The sequence below is a fragment of the Bidens hawaiensis genome, unplaced genomic scaffold (genome assembly GCF_021521415.1).
Source record: "Bidens hawaiensis isolate Kalapana, Puna unplaced genomic scaffold, B.hawaiensis_p1.1 tig00075802_1, whole genome shotgun sequence".
NCBI classification, from domain to species: Eukaryota; Viridiplantae; Streptophyta; class Magnoliopsida; order Asterales; family Asteraceae; genus Bidens; species Bidens hawaiensis.
In genome coordinates, this window is record NW_027503125.1 from 7,382 (window position 1) to 30,562 (window position 23,181).

The 23,181-nt window shown below is 34.7% G+C and overlaps 1 protein-coding gene and 1 pseudogene across 2 annotated transcripts; both read right to left on the minus strand.

The window, feature by feature from the left end:
• Positions 1 to 1,552: 1,552 nt before the first annotated feature.
• On the minus strand, positions 1,553 to 3,668 carry LOC143606599 (embryo-specific protein ATS3B pseudogene; annotated as a pseudogene). The gene is made up of 3 exons (XR_013148778.1): positions 3,527 to 3,668; positions 3,310 to 3,417; positions 1,553 to 1,822 (listed from the first exon to the last, which is right to left on the minus strand). The product of XR_013148778.1 is annotated as an embryo-specific protein ATS3B pseudogene (transcript).
• Positions 3,669 to 9,563: 5,895 nt separating this feature from the next.
• On the minus strand, positions 9,564 to 10,341 carry LOC143606601 (ethylene-responsive transcription factor WIN1-like). The gene is made up of 2 exons (XM_077082317.1): positions 10,251 to 10,341; positions 9,564 to 10,008 (listed from the first exon to the last, which is right to left on the minus strand). The coding sequence occupies exons 1-2, from the start codon at positions 10,325 to 10,327 to the stop codon at positions 9,564 to 9,566; spliced, it is 522 nt and encodes a 173-aa protein (XP_076938432.1). The 5' UTR covers positions 10,328 to 10,341.
• Positions 10,342 to 23,181: the final 12,840 nt, after the last annotated feature.

The following is a 23,181-nucleotide window of genomic DNA, read 5'->3' on the forward strand; positions in this document are numbered from 1 at the left end:
TTAAGTATTTGTTCCTAATGGTTCGCGACTAATAGAATCCTAATGACGTTAGTTCCATGTCATTGGGAAAACGTTTTTGGCCGGAAAAATTCAAAATTTTTGCCAGAAAACACCACCTGAACACCGCAACCACTGCCAATTGACTCACCGCTAACCAACTACCACCACTTGAGCACCATTAAACGATTCTGAAGATGGTTCTAAGGTTTACGGCGACCTCAATAATTGGGGCTTTTACTAGAAAAAGGTTCCTAAAGGTCCAATACGAAGTTACCAAGATGTTTGGGACGAAAATGTTGAGTTTTTGGGATAAAATTGAGTTTTCCAGCCAAAACCGTTTTTCAGGTGACCAGAAACTAACGACGTTAGGATTCTGTTAGTCGCGGACCGTTAGAAACAAATACTTTAAAAGTTGGGACCATTAGTGGTCAATTAATTAATTGAGACCAGCAATGACCAATAGACAATAGTTGGGATCATTAAAAATCAATATACCAAAATATAATAATAAATAAAAAATGATGTGACACCATATTGTGCTGTCAAATGGCCTAATGAGAAATACGCAATTGCATAAACTCGGTCGGTAACGTTTAAGTTCGTAACTACAACGTCAGTAAATCCAATATGAAAATCTGTGAGCGCCCAAAATAATATCGTCGTACGTACAACTTATGATCAAAACGACACGAATTTGCTTGGTATTGGTTAGCTTCATAACGATACTAACACTAAATTCAAAATTAGATTAGTGAATGCCTAGAATACACTTATAGTTTATGAGGCAAAAAAAATAACATATATAAAACAACATTTATACGATTGGTAAAACCAAGGCGTTGCTGTATCGAGTCGACGCGAATCGGTTAGTTTCGGTTACATTCAGTATGATACCAAAACTAAAACAAAAAAAAACCCATATAGCTTATGATACAAAAAAATAACATATTTAAAACAACGTTTAATCGCTCGTAAAACTTGGTTGTTGCGACGACGAGCCTACAGAAATTCGGTCAGTTTCGATTACATTCATTACTGTACTGAAACTAAATAAAATGACAATTTTGATATTTAAAGCAAAGAAATATTAAAATTTAAAATAATCAAAAGTTGTTTGGGTTTCAGTTACGTTTATTTCGGTGCAGAACGAAAAAAAAACACACAAATTTTAGATACTTAAAAGCAAAAAAAAAAAAAAAAAAAAAAAGAACAAACATTAAAATAATCAAAACTGGTTCGACGGCTTGACGACTTCAGTTTAGGTTCATTACATTATTACATTTTATCAGATATAATGAATCTGCTGTCTAGCAGACTACAGTTAGAAGCGTTCTAAGTTAGAAATTTTGAGCTCATTAAGTTTTTACTTTTTACACAGGCTTAAAAGAACTTCAAGATCCAAAAGGATCCAAAGACATTGGCCCAAACATTAACTTACTAATTCATCATCTACAACCCAAACCAAGGTCGATTTATTAATTTTATTCATCACACACATTACAACTAAGTAACTTATTGATCATCCGAAACAGCAACTAAACTTCCCCATGTTTCACTTCATTGCAGTAGCAGCAGCATAGCCATGACAGTAATCGAAACCATCCCATACCTCGGCCGGAATCCAGTCGTTATACTCGAAAGAAACCGCCCTTGTGTGTGCTCCGTATATCTCTACTCTCGTCGGCTTCCACCCGTCGTATCCACTTCTGTATAAGTGCACATAACATATGTCACGCGCACACGGCCCGTATACCTCAAAGGTATCCGCCGAGCATCGTTCGAACGTCCTTGTCAATGGATCGTCAATTCGCGGTGCATAAACCTAATTACATCATTATAAGCCGTCACCTTCTTCTTCAGTTAAATTAAATTTAGTTGCCCTGTTTTACTAATCAATTTATATATTTAATAATGTTATTATTATTAATTTAAAATAATTTTAATTAAATAGTGACAAACTTCTTGTTAGTTTACAAGAAAAGATGTATGACCTTCAACAAAATGATTGTTAGCTCTAATCTCACGGGACATGGGGATAAAATAATGTAAAAAAAATTAGTTGTTTAGAAGAAAATAAAGAAAGAAAGAAAAAACTTGTCAGAAAAGGGGTAAAAGAAATTATTGCGACTGTAGCATTTTAGCGACGACTGGCATTTGATAAACCTGACTATTAGACCTGTAAACGAACTGAACGTTTGGTGAACTGTTCGTGAACCGTTCGGCGGGAAGTTCGCATATGTTCAATAAACGAACAAACATGAACACATGCTCCTTTCGTTCATTTATGTTCATGAACGCTCGTTTATGTTCGTTTATTTATATTCATTTATGTCTGTTTATTTATATTCTTTTACGTGTTAATAGAAAATAATTAAATATTATCTGGATAGATCATCTGCTTAAAGACTTTATATTTATTAATTTGTGTTTATTTAAGTTCGTTTATGTTTGTTTGTGTTCATTTACATTTGTTCATATATGTTCATTTATCTTTGTTCAGTTATATTCGTTTAGATTTAAAAAAACGAACGTAAACGAACACAAATGTCCATTTTTAAATAAACGAACATGAACATAAATATTTTTTCGATTAAGTGTCCGTGTTCTTTTAAAGTTAAATGAACGAACACGGACATGCCCTTATTCATGTTCATTCGATTCGTTTACAAGCTTTCACTATTTACATTGATGAATACACCGGTCTCAATCTCTAGGCCCTGCCGATTTTATATGTGTTCGTTTGTGTTCGTGAACCGTTCGTGAGCACATTAAGTTCCTTAATGAACGAACACGAACATAAAATCTCGTTCGGTAAGTGTTAATGAACCATTCGTGAACACATTATTTTCTTAACGAACGAACATGAACAAGGCCTTGTTCGTGTTATTTTGGTTTGTTTACCGCCTTACTAACTAATATCATAATTAACCGTCACCTTCTTCCTCAGTTAAATTAAATTATAATCTCTTTTTCGTTACGGAATAATTATATTTATTAATGTTATTAACAATTTAAAATATCTTTATTAAAAGATTGGCAAACTTGTCGTTAGTTTGTAGGAAAAGGTAAAATAAACTGTTGTGGCAAAATTGACCCTTTTTAGCACGACTAGCATTTGTCGTGTATCCAAAGCAAAATTTGTCGCAAATTGGCAGTAACAAAATTTGCGACGGCTTTTTTCACACTAACCTGGTTGTCGAAAAATTGTGGCTATGGGCTATTTGTCACAAATTTGCTACAAAACTGTTGTCGCAAATTAAATTGGTTTCTAGTAGTATAATATTCTATAAAACCGAACAGAAACCAGACCTGATTGCCGTATGCATCGCCAAACGAGAGGCTGATCTGATCTCGTGTGATCGGAACCGATGAGCAGCTCGTTGTAATCTTTACTGTGAACGCACAAGTTCCTTGGTTCTATGAATTTACAATATTTGGGTTAGTCAAATTGTGAGCTCGTAGAGGTCTTGAGTTCAAGTCTTACGTATAATGTATAATAAGAATTAAAAAAATCGTAGCTAAAAACAACATACACACAGAATGGAATCCGTACCTTATGATTTGGTAGTGGCGATTTGATGGTTGATCTTGCATGAGAGGATGTTGAGATTAGGGCACATAGCACAACGAAACACACAGCTCTTATCATTTTGTTGAATGAATCGGTGGAGTTGGTGACAAGTGTGTTGGTAGTTATGCACTATCATTTAGCTACATGACAAATTATTATACACTTGTAACAACAATGTGACAAGTGTTCAAAACCTCCAATACACTACTTTCGAGGCAAGTAACCCTGCAGAGGTTGTATAAGTGGGATGCGAACCTTTTGGGCCATTCTACGGATGGTTTTTTTTGAAATAGGAGATGGTAAGATTTGGGCTATTCAACATTGTTTGTTTTGTTGAAAAAAAATATCCTTTTGAGACGTTCGTTAGCTTGTTGAGTTTGGTTTGCTAAAAGCATGAATCGAGTCGAGTATAAGTTGAAGTTCTTCTAACAGTTGAGCTCAATTCCAAGCTTGATGCCTTGATATACTAATTAAGTTTGATTAGGGTTGTAAACTAGCTAGGCTCAGCTGGCTTGATTTGTAAGTGATATAAGTTGAGCCAACTAGGTTTGTAGATGACCCAAGCTGAGTTGTCTCGGTTTGTAAGAGCCGAGCTTTCTTAGTTTGTAAATGCTAAATTTTGAGTATATTATTTCTACAAATGTAATATTTTTTAATACAAAAAATATATAATAACATAATAAACACTATTATTAAAAAAAAAAAGTCATAAATTGTGTGTTTATAAATAAAACAGTAAAATAATTACAAACAATACATAAGATGAGCTTAAGTTTAGAAAGAAATGTATTATTATTATGAGATTTGGAGTCTCGTGAGGTTTCATAATGAAGTCATAAGACTTCAAGCTTCACAAGATAAAAAAGAGGTCGAGTAAGGGAATTAAAATTTGAATTTTTGAATGTTTATAGCTGCTAAACGAACATGGAAATAACGATAAGGATTTGCAAAGGCGGGTTAAAAATAAAAAAAGGTACAAGTTTCGACGAATAGTACGTTGGGTTGCAATGCTCTACGCTCAACCTGTGTTGTTTTACACTGAATTGGATCAACGTAGAGTACGTCAGGTCAGCATACTCCATTGGGTCTTAGACTTTCGTGATATTTTTCCAGTTCAATAAAATTTCACATGTGATGACAGACATGACAATAACTAATAAGTTAATTCATGTGTATCTATTTTGGTAAAGCCAATTAGTGATTGGGATTGCATTCAAGTCTTGGGTTGGACAAGGATAACTCTTTGTTTTTTGTACGAACTTACATAAATGTGTCTTACTAATGTAAGCTTTATCACATCACGAGTTGTTTATCCATCCACAACGCTGAATCTTTACAAATCGTCACATTAGCGTCATATTAGATTCCAAATATTTCTTAGAAACCATCGCCGTCTTCCACAACACCAAACCATTGTGAACTTAATTAAAAATTAAAATTATATATGTTTAATATGAACACACATATGTGTACATGAATGTGAGTGAGGTGGCCCACCTCTTCGTTTGCCATAGAGTCTGTATACGTGGGCTTTGCTCCATGGACTTTACCTCTACAACGTGAAAGTTTGCTTCCTCAAGTCCTTAGTAATGCCACCTAGATTCGGACATAGGGCATTGCACCTCATTATGAGCGTTCTTATATGCATTGTTTTGAAATAATAAAAAAAATATGGCACCTATTTCCACAACTTTATTATTAACTATCATATTAAAACTTTGGATGTAGCATAATCTTTTGGCCTAGTTCACTATAACTCTATAAGGACCAATTTGGTTATCACTAATAAAAAAAGAGTGGATTAGACTTTGAGCTTCATTAACTCCACTTCAATCAAAACCGACTCGTATGTTTAAAATTTGCAAAAATATGTTTTATCTTCCATATGCATTTTACAACAAGACTTTGGAAGTATTACTTGGTTGTTTCAAATCATCTTTTGACAGTTAAAATTAGATTCGACCAAATTGATATTTGGGTCATTTGAGCTAAAGTTCTTTTTTTTTTTTATTAAAAAGAAACATAATTTTTGTAATTAAACTTTGGGCTACCATTCACGTTAATTTTAATGGTAGTTATAAGCAATGTCCATCAAGTAGTGATGGTTGCCTTACAATTGTACGTAAAACCCCACTCTAGGTCAGAATTCATCAATAACTCATGGTACCAAATTCTTCATTAAGACATATAACTAAAATCAATTGTTCTAAAAGGTTATAATAATCGCTTATGATAATTCAAAGCTTATGAATGAGTTAGATAATTTGAAACTTTGTAAATACATATTTGGCTTATAACTCGTAAGAAGTTTCTATAATTGAAAAGAATCTATTAGAATAAGGTTTACCAATTATTGTGTACGCCTTCAAATATAAGTTTTCAATGATTGAAATATAATTTAAAATTTACGCTTTTCACCTGATTAATTACATTCTTATCCACTTTTTATATATAATTAATTTGAACAAAAACTTAGTTTTACTATTCAAAAAATGGCTCACGACGTAGCTTGTTGCCCGGTTGCATTCTTTATCGATATAAACATTACATTTTATGAAATATAAAAAAATGAAATGAAAACATAAAAGCTTGTTTGAACTTATTCTAGCACATTATATTTGGGAAATTATCATTTGTTTTATCGAATAAGGCATTCCTAAGATACACCTAAAAATTAAAACATTAACAAGTGTATTGATGTATTCTACATTTCTACTGCAAAAAAAATTAACATGCTGCAACCAACGTATTTAATAAATTTTTCCTCAAAATGGTGAGCGAGTAGATGAGCATAATAATGAAAGTAAAGTTTTGCAAGCTTCAGATGGATCTTTTATGGTAATCTGATAACTTCACCCAATATATGTTACTCCTATGTTTGGTACTTTCTTATGAGTAACTTTATACATGCTTTCATTTATTGTCATTTTTTAGTACTAACTTATATTATGAATGAGTTTGTTAAATCTAGTTAGACCGGATTCAACCCGTTATTTGTACCAACGCACTTGAATGAAAACAAACAAAATACATTATTGTACCATTCGAGCATACTTTTTTACGAAACATAAAATCAACTACTTCTCGTCGCTTATTATCTCGTTCATATTCACATTTTCTTTTGTGGATTCTTGTCTAGGATAATTGAATGGATATGCAAATCATAAGTAGAAAACATATTCTGTCGTCGTGAGAATAAGAGCATATAAAATCTTAGTTACCTGCATAACAAACTAGTAACACAACGATTTTAGATTTGAGTTGATAATAGGAGAACAACTTTGGTTATCTGAAAAAATGTATAAGCCTCGTAGTTTAATTAGTGTTAGCATATTAAGACCCTGTCGAAAGTCAATGCTTATTCACAAAAGCTAAGGTAGCGTTTGGTAAGCATGAATGATAGGGAGAATGGAATGATTTATTACGTAGGAATGAAAAAAGTGGTGTTTGGTTGCTCAATGGAATGAAATCATCTATTACACATGGAATCCCATTCCATCAAAACCATTCCTTCATACCCTTCATTCTTTTTTTTTTCATTACATTCCTCCTTCACCCTACTTTCTCAACAACACCATCACCACCTAACAACAACTACCACTACCATCGCCATCACCGACACCTTACTGCCACCATCGCCACCACCACCTCCTCCGCCACCACCACCTTACAACCAGCGCAACCACCGCCACCGCCACCGCCGTCGCCACCATCGTCGTTGTAACCACCGAAAACATTTTCGCTGCCGCCGCCTGACCATCGCCGCCACCCTACCATCGCCATCACTACTAATGCTACCACCGCTTGACCACCGCCACCCCCACTTCCACCATCGCCACTGCCACCACCATTTTTGTCGCCGGAGCTAACACCACCACCATCGCCATTGCGATTTTTATTTTTTTTCGTAAAAAAAAATCATTTTGAGATAGGAGTGTTTTTATTATTTCTATTTCAATCATACAATTTTTTAGGATACCAAACAACATAGAGTAATAATTTATTTCATTCCCATAGGTTAACCAAACAATACAAAGGAATGGAATGATCAATTTCATTCCCTTGTCCATTCCGTCTTCCATTCCATTCCCTTTTTATTTCATTACCTTCAATCAAACATACCCTAAAATTTAATTGTGAAGCCTATCGCTTGGATTTGAACGAAATCTAGGTTACTTGAGGTTTTGTTGAAACCTCATATTGTGAAATTCTCGCATTGAAGACCTAAATCAACACTCCTCAAAATTTGCACACATTCCACCTTTATCCTTATTAATTCTTAATCCAAAATTCGGAATTCCCTTTACTTTACTTTCCATTGGGTTCAACCTTTTAACTTGATGCCCGAATCTTCGGTTTGGGCCGGTTCCAAGTAATGAAGATAGTTTGTCGTTGATCAACAAATTAAACTAAATGCTACAATGGTGTTTTTGAGATAATTATGACCATGAAAACATGATAGACTGTTCTGTAACCAATTGGAAAAAAGTAGCAGCTAACTAGTTGTTATTGACAAAAAGTTTTAGTCAAACCAAGGTTTATAATGCGAATCTGGATGCATGATTAAAGACTTTCCGAACTGAAGGATTGAGACTAAGGATGTTAGAATTAAGCATTTATTTATCGGGTTGGGTCGTTAGTACTTTAGATTGGTTTGAGTTTACTTAGTTGGATGCATAAATAAGCATGGCTTCAAGAATCACGTGAGTTGCATGGCTGGAGTTTGAAGACATGTGTTTGTGGTTTTATATTTGATTTTATTTAATAGTTTAATTTAGTAGACTTGGTAGTGGTTTGATCGGTTTAACATGGAAGTGTACGTGGAGAGTGGTGTACCAAGTCTATAGGTAGAAATGGTCACTAGGTAGTATTTTATTCCTTATTTTCCGCATTTGCACGTTCTCTTGTACGGCTATATATAGCCAGCTATGGAATTAATAAAATATCCATCTTTTTTTTCTTTACTGCATGTTTCATATATCTCCTATATTAATATTTGAGAATTGTTCATTTTATCTTCTGCAAGTTATTTGTTTGTGAGTTCCGAGTGAGAGTTATAAAGGCTTGATAACCAACAAAGGAAACATTTGTAGGTGCTTTAAATGAGAAAGCATGCAGAATTAAGTAATCAGATGAAGAGTTGCTTAAACTTAAGGACATTTTGGTTATTTTACACCCCTCCTTGTGGTTCTCCATATCTTAACCATTTTAGATGATGATATCCTTTAAATTGGTTTCGGAATTTTCGGTTGGGTCAGATAAATAATAATAACTTGTTGTTTGATCAACCGGTAAAGCTAAAACCTACAATGGTGTTTTTGAGATGATCACAGCCAAATAAATTTGATACATTGACATGTCATCTGTAACCATTTAGAAACAAACAGATGAAACATTTAATCACAAGTTCAATACTCATTTTTTTGTTTGCTTTATCATAAAATAAAATAAAAAAAACTATATAGTTAATTGGTTGACTACGCCACCTATAATTTCATTGTATGTCAATTCACGTGAATGTGCTTCACATATTTTGTGTTAAGAAATACACATTATAATATATATTTTTTTAAAACAATATTAATTAATCCTTAGTTCCCATCTAAATGATATCATGAATATATTCGTACTTGGACTGTTGGAGTGTTGGACATATGTACTATGTAGGGTTAAGCAATAAATCAAATCACTAGCCTTTCATGTACATCATATAATTGTCGATACTTTTTTAGCCTTAATTTGTCCTCATCCCTAATATTAATTTCTTAAATATCATTTACTTCCTGAAAATTATTTAACAAGTTAGGTTTATTATAAATTTATAATGCCTTCAATCTTCATCACTTTCTTAACTATCATCACATGCTTCACTTCATAACAACCAATTAATATAATCTTCATGCAAAATTAAGAGTTAATATATAAAAATAAACTATCTGTCAGATTTATTCTCTATATAGCAAGCTAGCATGTTTATATATAACTCCAATAACTAATTTGTGTTAAGGAGTTCTTCAATCATCTGCAATGCAATTTTATCCTCTTCTTCATTATTTCTATAATTCCCACAATTTTCAACCTCTAATTCCCCTTCAATCTTCACTTTCTTCTTACCGAGCTCCACCGTCATGACCCAATTGGAATCTGAATGAATTCCAGCGCGTTTCTGCCACACTCCGATATGAGAACTCTCGGTGTCTAGGCGGAGACAGGTTAGTGAGGGTGATGGTGACTTGCAGCATTTTTTAAGCTTGGCAGTTAACATGGCAGAAAGAGCAGAAGTAGGTGATGATGGGTCAGTGTTTCCATCTGGTTCGGGTTTGTTGATAGGGAAATTTGTTTTGGCGTTGTGACCGCTCATTAGAATAGCAGCTTCGTCGTAAGCTTTGGCCGCTTCTTCGGCTGTTTCAAATGTCCCTAGCCACACCCGTCGCTTCCTATATGTTAATACAAATAATGGTTAATAAAATGTTACACGAAACAAAAAAATAAAGGGTGATGTTATATGTACACTAACTTTTTTTTGATACAACATATATAGGCCCATATATTATGTCAGGGCTGAAACACCACTGACATTCATTGACATTTTATATGGGACGTATAATGTGTCATTATAATGTTGTGTATAACAAGAATAAAATGCACGAGTGGAAACTGTAAAGTGAGAAGATGTTACAGTAAAGGATGTCGGATTTCGGAAACCCATGAACCCCAGTGGCGTTGACGTACGCCTCTAAACTTCTTTTGACCCATCTGTGAGAGTGAATTTTGAGGGGTGTGTGTTTGGGCAGAGATATGGAAGTGTAGTGAAATGAGATGAGGATGTAGAAGGTATTTAAATAGGGAATTAACAGTGACTAGCATAGCCAATAATGTTAGTAGTACTTTCACCGTGTTAAATGTGGGTTGGTCTTCACTTTATTCGAGTTTTTGTATCGGACTATATAAAATTCAAATCATTATTCTCATTCAAATGCAAATGTGATTACAAACTAGTATTTATAGATAAGGAAAAAAAACTAATTGATAACAAACTCTAACTGACTAATATGAACTAATTCTAACTAATAAACTCCAACAGACTATGTAAATTGAAAGATTCGAAACACCAATTCAAATGAGTTTGTTCAAACTGGTTCAAATTCTGGTCTATTCAATGAAGCCATATTAGCAAAAGTATAAACAAGAAAACTTGATTTAACATCAAAAGATACATAATATTATTTGATTTCATGCAAGATGTTAGATGTGTTTCTGTACATATTTAACGATTTTGTGCATCCTTGGGTTTTTAATGTGAGTTTGACTTATAAATTATCAATAGTGGCACCAATGAAATATGTTTTGATATAAAATTTTGATAGTTTGGGCAACTAAGAACCAGAAGGAAATTGTGATTTAGCACTTGTTTTGGCTTTCAAAAATCAAACAAGAAGATGAATGCTATTTTGGTAGGCTGCCGAATGCTTGCTGTTAATTTAATTTGAATTATCATTTATCATGTCACTAATACCAACCAATATATATGTTAAAGTGCTTACAACTTTGATTTCGTTACCCAAGTGAAACTTACAGAATTACCAGTTTTGGATTGCCCCGACATGAACTAATTTAACTCTAGAGCTTTCGATCCTCTCGTTATATAGCCATTGTTCCTAAATAGCATGGTGAAATTTAAGGTTGTAGCATCTCTCATGTGGATGAGACAACATCTCTCATGCATGCGAGCAATGTGATGCGTTATTTGCCTAATGTGTCACAAACACCGCCCTTTAGAACATACCTCACTACTTTTACGCATGACAAGAGTGGTTCAAATGTCCTTTGCAGCATTCGACGCATCTAAGCAACTCGTATTGTTTATTTTTGATGTGCTGAAAGCGGTCTATAAAATATTAACCTAACCTAGACACTCTAGTTTTAAATTTATAAATCTAGACTGTCTTAATGCTAGACCACTAGACAGACAAGTGTGTACCTATCAACTGTATTAAAACCTAATGAAGTCCGGGATATCGAACCCAAAGGACACTAGCACACCTAAAACTAGACTTTGACTTAAAACCTAATGTCTTTACTTATCAGACAATTAACTAATTAAACTAATAACTGAGAAAAAGATTATTTTTGGATTTTTATTTTTTATTTAAAACTAATAATTAATTAAACTAATTTTAAAATAGGAAAAATAATAAATTAAAACTTAAAGACTTAGACAAAAACAATAAGGAGAAGGGCGTTACCTAGGCTTGAAATCCTATTTGTGAATCTTGCTTATCGGCTATGGAAACTGTGATGGAACCGGGATCTAAAGATATGACGCCCTAGATATCCTAGTGGATCCCTGATCATTCTTTGGGTGTCACCTAAAAGGATTATCTAACGGACATATGACGCAAATCGGTTGGTTGGATTACCTCTCAGTCTCTCCAACAATATTAAAGTACTCTAATGACTACTGACTAGATCACCTCTCAGTATCACTAATCACAATACATCCAAGAGTGTAAGGGACGCAAGGAGTAACCTAAAGATGCTCAAAAAGACTAAAGATAGCAAAAATCAAAAGACAATAACGGGAAAATCCACTCTCGTGCAATCTATGCCCAAACCACCTAATGACTAAGACAATCCCAACTATCTATTACCTCTCAGTCTCAAGATAGGTAGAACACTTAAAATCTCTAAACCCTCAAACAATAGTTCCTATGGATTATGTCGACTATAAACCATAAACTAGTTATGAATACACAGTAGGTAACCTAATATGCGTCTACACAATGAAAAAGCATTCACAAAGACACATATAAAACCATTGAATAAAAGTAAATTAAAAATAAGCATGCATGTTCATCTTATCAAACATCAAAAGGTTGGTTACAATAATATTAGTCCAACACCAATAACCAAGAAAACTGACAAGTAATCCATACTTAACAAATATTCATTCAAAGCCTAGGTAACTAAATGAGTTTAGCCAATTACCATGCTCAAAGACATAAAATATATAAGTTCAAAGCCTAAGTTCATAATAAAAATAATAAATTCAAACAAAAAAATTATGATGTTTGGATGAATAGGTGTGAACCCAAGTGCCTCAACTCAAATGATGAATAATCTTCTTGCGGCTGGCTCTTCTTCTGTTCGTCTCTCTCCTTGCTCACGGCTGTCTTCTTTTCTTCTTGTGGCTACTGTGAACTTCCAATTCCAATCCACACTAGCCACGAAATTCCAAGAGAAAATATAAAGTGGCGGCTCCTCTTCCAATCAATCCTATGCTGCCTGACTTTTCTTCCTTTTATAATAATTTAGCCACCGTCTTAGGATTTTTTTCATAAGATGGGCCAAGACAATTCCACCCTAAATTTATTTGTTATAACGTTATGCATGTTTACTTCACAACCCAACTCAATTGCATGATTTCTTTTACTTTTTACTTTATACGTGGGCCTATGTCATATGTAGCATTTTTCATTTCTTTAAATCGACATTCTAAACAAAACAATCAAAATAAGTAAATAATTTTCAATTCAAATAAAATTCTTTACTCAGGTATAGTAAAAAAATACTTTATTTTAGCTCATTGTCTCTTCAAACCATTAAACTCACATATGAACCAACTAATAATAATATTCAATAAAAACCTGGCTCAAAAGTATATAAAAGTATAGAAAATATTTATATAATAATATGTATATTTTAGACCACATCAATTTTACACATGAAGAGATCTCAACTTTGGTTTTTGTTACCACGACTGGAAAATTCCCACTAGGTCACCCATCCTGGATTTATCCCACTCAAGCACGCTAATTAAATTGTTGCATTTTTATCTCATCCACAAAGAGCACTCACGAAACACACTAATGATATGTATGGTTGGACATTCCCTAGAATCAAGTAGCTCCTATGAATGGGGAATGCGGAATTTGCCTAATATCTCACAAAAATTTAGGGATGTTCACAAGCCAAGTAAGGGCTAGTTGTGGATCAAGCTCGAAACTAAACAAGCCAACTTGGCTAGACTCTAAATACTCGGTCAAACTGGAAACCGAGCTCGAACTTGGCTCAAATACAATCAATCCAATTTTCTGAGTCGACTAGCCATTTTTATGTGCTTGTGCATACATGTCCACTATAAAATTCTGTGATGTTAATTAAAAATCCAAACATATATATAGGTTACACGTTTATGTAAAGTCATATATGTTTATAATATGTGTCACCCATTTTCTAGATCATACGCAAAACATAAAAGATTAAAAATCAAGAATCAACAAGAGCTACATGGTCATGTTACATATCGATCGCGGACGATCTTATTCGATACTATTTTAGCAACATCACAATCACTACTGTGGTCTGACCATAAAATGAATATGCATAATAAAGTGGAGAACAATAGTCATTAGTTCAAGAAACCAATCCCCAGTCATATAAGAGAATGATTAAAAGAGCAATAATAGTGTACGATAGGTTCACGGTTGAAAGTAGTAATATTATTAATAAGGTTAGGTTGCACGTACTGGACCAGGTTTTTTTTAAGTCAGCAGCATGGCACCATTATGTGAAAAACTGAAAACAAGTGTCCAGTGGCCAAGCTTTGACTAAGACACCGGGAGGAGGGGGTGCGGATTCAAAATGTATACAAAAATTCATAAAAGATGGGGGCCAGACTCAAATTTTCGGCCGAAAACGCATAAATTTACACTACGCATAAAAATTTTGGGGCGAAAACGGGTAAATTTACGCTACTATGTGAAAAACTGGGGGGGCGGGGCCGCCCCTGGCCCTAAGGAAGCTTCGCCAATGCGTGTGTCGCTTGATCATGAAAACAATGTCTGTGACACAAAAATATGTGGGTTGTTTTCGTAGAATCCTAGCAGTGTTATTTTATATTCGAGAAATCTTTCTATGCCACTGAACGTTACATTCGTGCATAGATGAGATTCACATAGCTAAGTACGTAGTTTTTCAAAAATATTATTTCTAATGATATTAATTGGACGTGATAAAATCAGGAGGCAGGAGCTTGTCGATTAGTAGTATACGGCCTTTTGGGCTTGCTTAGTGGGCCATACTTCACTTTTGATACATTAATTAATCACAAATATTATATTAGAATATAATTTGAAACATGTAATTGTTGATTTGTAACTTCTGTGTTAATTACTTGTTTTTATTTTGCTTGATATTGATCTATTGTTAAGCCTTGATATTCGTCTTTTCTCTAGTATGTAACCATACATTGTGAATAAAATATTTAAGTTGGTTTGATAAACTTATTATGGTATCAAAGCCTAAAGTGCTGCCATGAGCCCTTTCCAATCCCAACTTTCGGCAATGACTTTCACCACCCACTGAAATTATTAACTTGTTGCCGCCTCAAATTTCTCCATCAAACTTACTTTCACCACTAAAATATTTTTCAGCGACCCACTGTTCTGTCGGCCCACTGTTCCCTTCCACCACTACAATATTTTCCGACGACGACTGTTCCGTCGGCCCACTGTTCCCTTCCACCACTAAAATATTTTCGGGCGACGCACTGTTCTGTCGACCCACTATTCCCCTCCACGAATAAAGTATTTTTTGGCGACGCACTATTCCGTCAATTTCCGGCGACGCACCATTCTGCCACTACTCCCCTCTACCACTAAAATATTTTCCGGCAACGCACTGTTCCGTCGAACCACTGTTCCCTACCACCTCTAAAATACTTCCGACCGACGCACTATTCCGGCGACCCACTGTTCCCCTCCACCAATAAAATATTTTCCGACGACGCACTGTTCCTTCGACCCACTGTTGTCTCCACAACTAAAATATATTCTGGCAATGCGTTGTTCCGTCGACCCACTGTTCTCTCCACAACTAAAATATATTCCGGCGATGCACTGTTCCGTCGGCCCACTGTTCCCTCCACCACTAAAGCCCTTCCAAAGACCCACACGCGACGCTGCCGAAGGCTTTTTTAACAATATATGTCTTCTCTCACGATCGTCCATCTTGCGGGGGCATATTAGACTAGAATATAATTTGAAATATGTAACTTATTGATTTGTAACTTCTATGTTAATTACTTGTCTTTATTTTGCTTGATCTTGGCCTATTGTTAAGCCTTGATCTTAGTTTTTTCTCCAGTATATGTAATCACACATTGTGAATAAAATATTTAACCTGGTTTGATAAACTTATTAACAAAAACCCATGATGACTTGACGTCACCCTCACCTTCCTCCGGCTTATCACCGGTAGTCTGTTCAGGGTTCCAAATTCAATGTGACGGTGGTGGCGTTAGCTCCGGTGACGAAAATGGTGGTGGCAGTGGCGACGGCGATGGTGGGGGTGGCGGTGGTAGCATTGGTAGTAATGGAGATGGTAGGGTAACGGTGATGGTCAAGTGGCGGCGATGACAACGTTTGTGGTGGTTACAGCGACAATGGTGGCAACGGAGGTGGCGGTGATTACGCTGGTGGTAAGGTGGTGGCGGATGGTGGCGGCGGTGGCGGTCAGGTGTTGGTGGTGGCGACGATAGTGGTGGTTGTTGTTGTCAGGTGACGGTGGTGTTGAGAAATTAGAGTGAATAAGGAATGGAGTGGAAAAAAAGAAGAGGGGGGTAAGAAGGAATGGTTTTAATGGAATGGGATTCAACGTGTAATGGATGATTCAATTCCATTGAGCAACCAAACACCACTTTTTTTCATTCCAACGTAATGAATCATTCCATTTCTTCTATCATTACTGCATAACAAACACTACCTTAAAATTTATTTGTCAAAACTCAAAAGCATGATGGCTATTTGATCGAATGCTAGTGATCTTAGCAAAATTGTATTTCATGACGTACGATATTTTAAAATGAAGAATGTTTTATGATATCATATTTTGATACGATTTAAATTAAAAATTCCTTGTAATGGATTTCCTAAAAATGTGTCATCACATCTTTGAGCTCTCTTTCAACATCGAATCTTGTGGTTCTCCAATTTCCCGACAAGATTATGGGTTTATCGTTTCCTATTGTTTCCGCTTGGCAATTTAAAAAACGAATTTGTGGCCGACCTAAATGAAGATGATTCAAGAGTGCTCAATGGTATAACCCTATTGTTGCAAAAACACGTGTTTCATGGCGATGAGTAATGGTCTGTATTGTTGACTTTCGTCATGGTACGGTAATTAAACCCAAAAAATAAAGTCGTCAAATTACCATACTTAAAAGAAAATGATATAATAAAAAAAAAGCGAACCTGTTATCAACCGATATGAGTTATAAAATTGATAAAAGAACTAAACTCAAGCTCGATCGTAGGTGGCCAAGCCTATACCGATAGATATATATAGCATGCGTTACTATGTTTCCAACATGTGGTTACCGGGAGCAAAGTATTTTATTGTCATTTATGAATTATGATTATTGATGTGAAAATAGCTGTCACATGCCGTTGGTTTTGTGTAACAAATGCTATGCCACGTTGCATTTATTATTGTAAGCTATAAAATTAAATTCGATTAAACATCGTCAAGTTGACAGCATTTCTCTCGAACCATAACAACTTATTGTATTGTATGAACTTAGAATTCATATACATAAATTTAGATTTGTATAAAACTTCAATATCTTTATTTTGTACAGATATATTTAAAATGGAAAATATAACAAATAACGAATTATTTCTCTCTTAAAGGTAGGGTATTACTTGTACATCACTTAATATCATCATGCCAAAGAAAATATATACTTTACTAACAAAGTGTTCGCTTATTAAAATATTGTTGAATATGGACAATAAACCAAAAAACATTAATATTGTTATAGGGAAGACATAATACTGCTAGAACGAGTGTTATGACTCTCATGCATTTCGCTGAAGGATGAGGTGGGCGTCGTATGCCGTGAAGAAAGTCACGTTGTCTGTGAAGACCTTGCTATCATGTTTGTGCAATTTACTAACGAAGTCGTTATTTGAAAATTATAACGCATGCTCTAAGCCTTTAAGAGTCACTCTCACACTTATCATTGAGCTTAGTATGCATAATTGTTCACCTCAGTTAATAGTTGATTAATTGCTTATAAGTTTTTTTGCTATAATTCGTTCGAATTATTATTCATCATTAATCTACAGCAAAAAAGAACAAAATTTTTAGTTAATATATTTTATAGCGTTAATTTGGGCTAAAAGAATAGGCTCCCTTCTGCTTTTTCATTAGGCCCCCATGTGGCCATGTGGTCTACATTTCTCCCAGCCCAATAAAAAGATAAACAGGCCCAGTCCATAAACGTTTTCATTTGTTAGTGATCGATTAAGAAAAGAAAGAAAAAAACTAAGATGTTAAAGAAGAAGATTGTTTAAACGAGTAAGTGACCATCCAAATTCTAATCAAAATCAAATCAGATATCAAGTTCAATACCGTTAAAGAGTAACCACAAGCATCCAATCAAAATCAAATCACAAAATTAAACAATGTTTGTTTCAGGTTCTACCCATGACCCTACAAACACACCCCATTAAGTTTAGGGTAAATTCCCACATTAACCATTTATTGAAAATGGTTTCCAATGTTGTCTCCACTTTTCAAAGAATCACCAAAATATCCATAACGAACCGATTAAAACACTTGTCTGGACTAGTAATTTCTTCAACCAATCACGACCGAACATTCGTCACTAAATCAGAAGGGGCAAGTAGATCAAGTATATAAATACACACGGACGAGTAGATCATAGCCGAGTAGATCAGGGCCGAGTAGACCATGGATTCACAAGTAGATAATGAATTCATAGATAAAACCCCACTCACACTCACACTCACACTCTCCACCTTAATTTTCCCAAATACCCAGTGTGAACTTCCTTGAAAAGCATCCTCAAATTCAAACTTCATATCCTCCTCGTCGAATCTTTCTCTCTCATCATCCTCTCTCTCCTCTACACCGCCCCCATCTTTCCTAAACATCCTCATGAGTCCATTATCTAATCGTGAATCCGTGATCTACTCATGAAACCATGATCTACTTGCCCCTTCTGATTTAGTACCAAATGTTCGGTTGTGATTGGATGAACAAATTACTCGTCTAGACAACTCTTCTACTCGGTTCGGTCATTTAGTTGTAGACATTTTGGGCATTCTTTGGAAAGCAGAGACAGTATTGAAAACCATTTTCAATAAATGGATAATCTGGGAATTTCTCTTAACCGACCCAAAAATTGAACCGTAACCGATTTGTAAAACTGATTTTGAGCAGCTGTAAACCGCCAGGTTAGGACAAGTTTGAACTTTTTTAGGTGTAACCAGGTTTAACCAGCTTAAAAACCGTGTTGGAAATGTTTGTTGGGCCTTAGGCCCGTCAAACATTCGATTGGTATTGTGTTGCGTTTTTTCCCTTTTTTTTTTATTCTTTTATACACGTGTACATATAATACTTTGAAATTTAAGGATTCAAGTAGTGGTCCACACGTGGTGGAACAGGATCCAATGAGTCCCCTGCCGACTAAGGGGGTGTTTGTTTTTTCTTCAAACATCTTCAAGGGAGCTAATGTCTGCAGGCGCGCAGACATTACCCTTGAAGACTGTTTGTTTTTTTTCTTAAAACAGATCTGAAGTTATCTTCTTTCATCTTAAAAGAAAAGCAAGGAAATCTTGCTTAAAACATCTTCACAAAAAAACCCTACTCTTCTCCCTTTGCAGCCACCCTCTCATCCACTGCTCCTACCACCGTCCGCCAACACCACCACCCACCGTACGCCGCCACCACCACCCCCGTACCCCGCCGCCACCGTCCACCACCATCCACCGCCACCACCACCGTCCACCACCCACCATCCATCACCACCACCGTCCACCACCCACCATCCATCACCACCACCGTCCGCCACCACCACCACCATCCATCACCGCCACCACCACCATCCATCACCCACCACCACCACCATCCATCACCGCCACCACCACCACCATCCATCACCACCACCACCGTCCACCACCCACCATCCATCACCACCACCGTCCACCACCCACCATCCATCACCACCACCGTCCGCCACCACCACCACCATCCATCACCACCACCGTCCACCACCCACCATCCATCACCACCACCACCATCCATCACCACCACCACCATCCATCACCGCCACCACCACCATCCATCACCCACCACCACCACCATCCATCACCACCACCGTCCACCACCAACCAAAACCATCCATCACCACCACCCATTATCCACCACCACCATCCACCGCCACTACCCACCGTCCGCCGCCACTACCACCATCCACCACCACCACCTTCCACCACCCACCAAAACCAAATCGGCATGGCAAGCAAAGACTAAAAACTAGATGTAACTTGAATAAATGACTTCTATCTTGTGAGATAAGTTTGACAGTTATGCAGACAGTATCAGCTTATAAAAACAAACAGTCTTATATTTTCAGCTTGCAGATCTTCAGACCACATCTTCAGTTGCAGACATGAAAACAGATGAAATCAGCTTGCAGACAGTTTATGTCTGCAAAAACAAACAGCACCTAAAATGTCTAAAAGTCTTTTGGGTAGGTTAGATCCGGACGTTTTCGGTTTAAAGATGATAAAATTGACTTTAATGGTGTTTTTAAGAAAAAAAATTATTTTCTATTTATTATTATTATAGTTATTACTTTTCTTTTTAACATTTGTCGGCAAGCCTTCCATATTTTGTATTTCTAAAGTTTCGAAAAAATTTACAAACCAATTGTAATATTATAGGAATAAGTGATATGGTGTATAATAGCTTAGATTAACCCACAACGATGGTTAAAATTTAGCCGCGAACACTTATTTTATTTGTGTAAAGTAGTTAAGAAGTTAAAAATCATAGTTCTTGATAACTTGAATTAGTTTTGATCGAAAGTTACCTTTTAACCTAAAGTCAGATTTTGGTTTAAAATGGCGTCTCAACTTTATGGAAACTTACTCAAATCACTATTAAAAATCAGTTTGAGTTAAAAATATGTGTTGAATTTGTTGGAGATAAGCTGATTAGGGTTGATTCATATGCTGATCAAAATCCTTTGAAACCATAATGCCTAATCAGAATGAATAAATGGGAATGAGCAAGCATGTCAATGCCAACTACAGCTAGAGTTGGCACACTGGAAGCTCAAATTGGAAGCCTTTAACGTCATATAAGAAGAGGTCAAACGAGAAAAATATCCGGTTAAATGAAAATGCTCAAAAAGAAAAACTCATGTTTAAAAAAGAGAAAGTTGTCAATGGAAATTTTAAAATATTGAATACTAATATTAGTTACCTTATTGGATCGGCTCAGGTAATTGCCAAAGCCATGAGAAAAACTATTGAAAAAAAAATGGTCTATTAGTTAATGCTTTTAAGTTGTTCTAGTAATATAAAACTAGGATACTTGTCCGTATTACACACGAGTGGAAAAAATTTCAAACGTCGTGTATATATATATATATATATATATATATATATATATATGGTAAGGATCCTAAGAGAACCATTGGCAAATTGAGAACTTTGAGAACCATTTTAGACTACTAAAAAAAACCTCTAAAAAAATATTTAAAAAATTATAAAACAAAAAAAAACAAAAATTTTTAAAAAGTAAAAAAAACAAAATTCTTATATTTCATTCCGGTTTCAAAAAAAAACCGAAATTTGTTTTTTCTTTTTAATTCGTATGATACCTATACACATATGTATACTTTCATTTAATCTCTAGTTACGTAATGTACACATATGTACATTATTATTTACCTTAAATTATACATATGTGTATAGGAAAAAACATGTGTGTACATATTATACATATATGTATAATAAAAAAAACGATTTTTTTTCTTTTTAATTTGTATTATACTTATACACATATGTATACTTTCATTTAATCTCTATTTACGTAAAGTACACATATGTATATTATCATTTACCTTAAAATATACATATGTGTATAGAAAAAAAACATGTGTGTACATATTAAACCGAGAATTTTTTTTTACGGTTTTGTTTTAGAAACCGGGGTGATAAATAAGAACTTTGGTTTTTTTACCTTTTTTTATTTTTGTGTTTTTTTTATTTTTGGATTTTTTTGTGGTCCAAAATGGTTCTCATAGTTCTCAATTCCCAAAAAGTTCTCACATGATCCTCATCCTATATAAATAAAAATGCATAGTTTTGTAGGAAGAGCAGGAAGGACATAAAATTTAGAGTTAGAAAACTATGTGAGCCTATTTAAGAAGTTATGTAGGCTATATATATATATATAGCTACCATAAGAATTCTTTACATTGTTTTTGTAAAACCACAAGATGTAGGAAAAATATGTATAAATTGTGTGAATGAGAAACTATATAAATATACAAATCATTGAATTGCTATAGTAACAGTCATACTAAAAAATCTAGCAAAAATTAGTTATAAATAATTAATTGTAGTCAAAATCGGTTTTAAAATCATTAGAAAGAAAATAGTTCGTTATGATTCTATAAAACATTAATTAGTGAGGTAGGATTCTATAAAATATTAATTAGTGAATTATGTGGGAATTCTAGAGATGGAAACCTTGTAAGCTTATGTGGACATCCTATTTGAATGCCATGTGGATATCTTGTTTTGCTTTAATGGTATAGTAAGAAGATTAGCATTATGATTAAAATTAATTGATTAATTATGTGGAAATTATAAGCATGGAAAGTGGATGACATGGAATATTAGGTGGACACTCTAGGAGAAAGGCAAGTGGACAAATTGGTTTTCCTTTAATATATTAGCTAGATAATGTTTAATTAATCATGTCATTATTATTATTATATCAATGAAAATTCCAATTAATCATTAATTTTATTTTTATGGTAAATTAGATTTTAATAATATCGTCTTTGCAATTGACCGTTAATAATCTCATCTTATAAAATAGTTATTACTGGTCTCACATTTCACGCTAATTATTTTTATTGAACCTTTGTTAAAGAAAATTTAACCTCGTTAAGTTTTTTTCTTTTTTCCAAATTTCAATTGATGTTTTAGGGTTTTTAAACGGAAAATGAATACGAATCGACTGATGTAAAACTTACCTCGAAACAGTGCCCCAAACAGTTTAATTTTTGTTAGTTGAAAGTTTAAACACCCGAATTGAATAACCATTTGTCCATTTCGTCTTTAGGAGCACCCCAAAATTGTAAAAGTAAAAGTTGATTATTATAAGATACGATAGTTAATACCAAATTAGCTGTATTATTAGAAGCTAATAATAACTTAACCTTTTCCTTCATCTTTGTCATAATTAGCCAGCCCCAAAATTCACCTTTCTTTTCTTCCCGTTGACGAGCTTTGAGCCTTTTTTAACGCTGCGATCACGGATCGCTGTCTCTTTCTTCACACGTCTTCTCTTGTCATCTCCTCCTAATTAATAATATTATTCACCCGATCACATTCTCACTCTTCAGATCTCTCTATCTAACTTCTTCACTGTAAGCAAATGATCTCTTACATTGCTAATTACTCTGCTATTTTCTAGTTCTTTTCACTTCAGATCGGTGTAAATACGCGTTTTCATCATTAATTAGTCTGATTTGTGATTTAATAGTTTTGCAGGATTGA

Coding starts and splice junctions, on each gene's coding strand:
- LOC143606601 (XM_077082317.1), bottom strand. CDS start 10,327: ATGGGTCAAAAGAAGTTTAGAGGCGTACGTCAACGCCACTGGGGTTCA. Junction 10,009..10,250: donor GAAATCCGACATCCTTTACT/GTAACATCTTCT, acceptor ATTAACATATAG/GAAGCGACGGGTGTGGCTAG.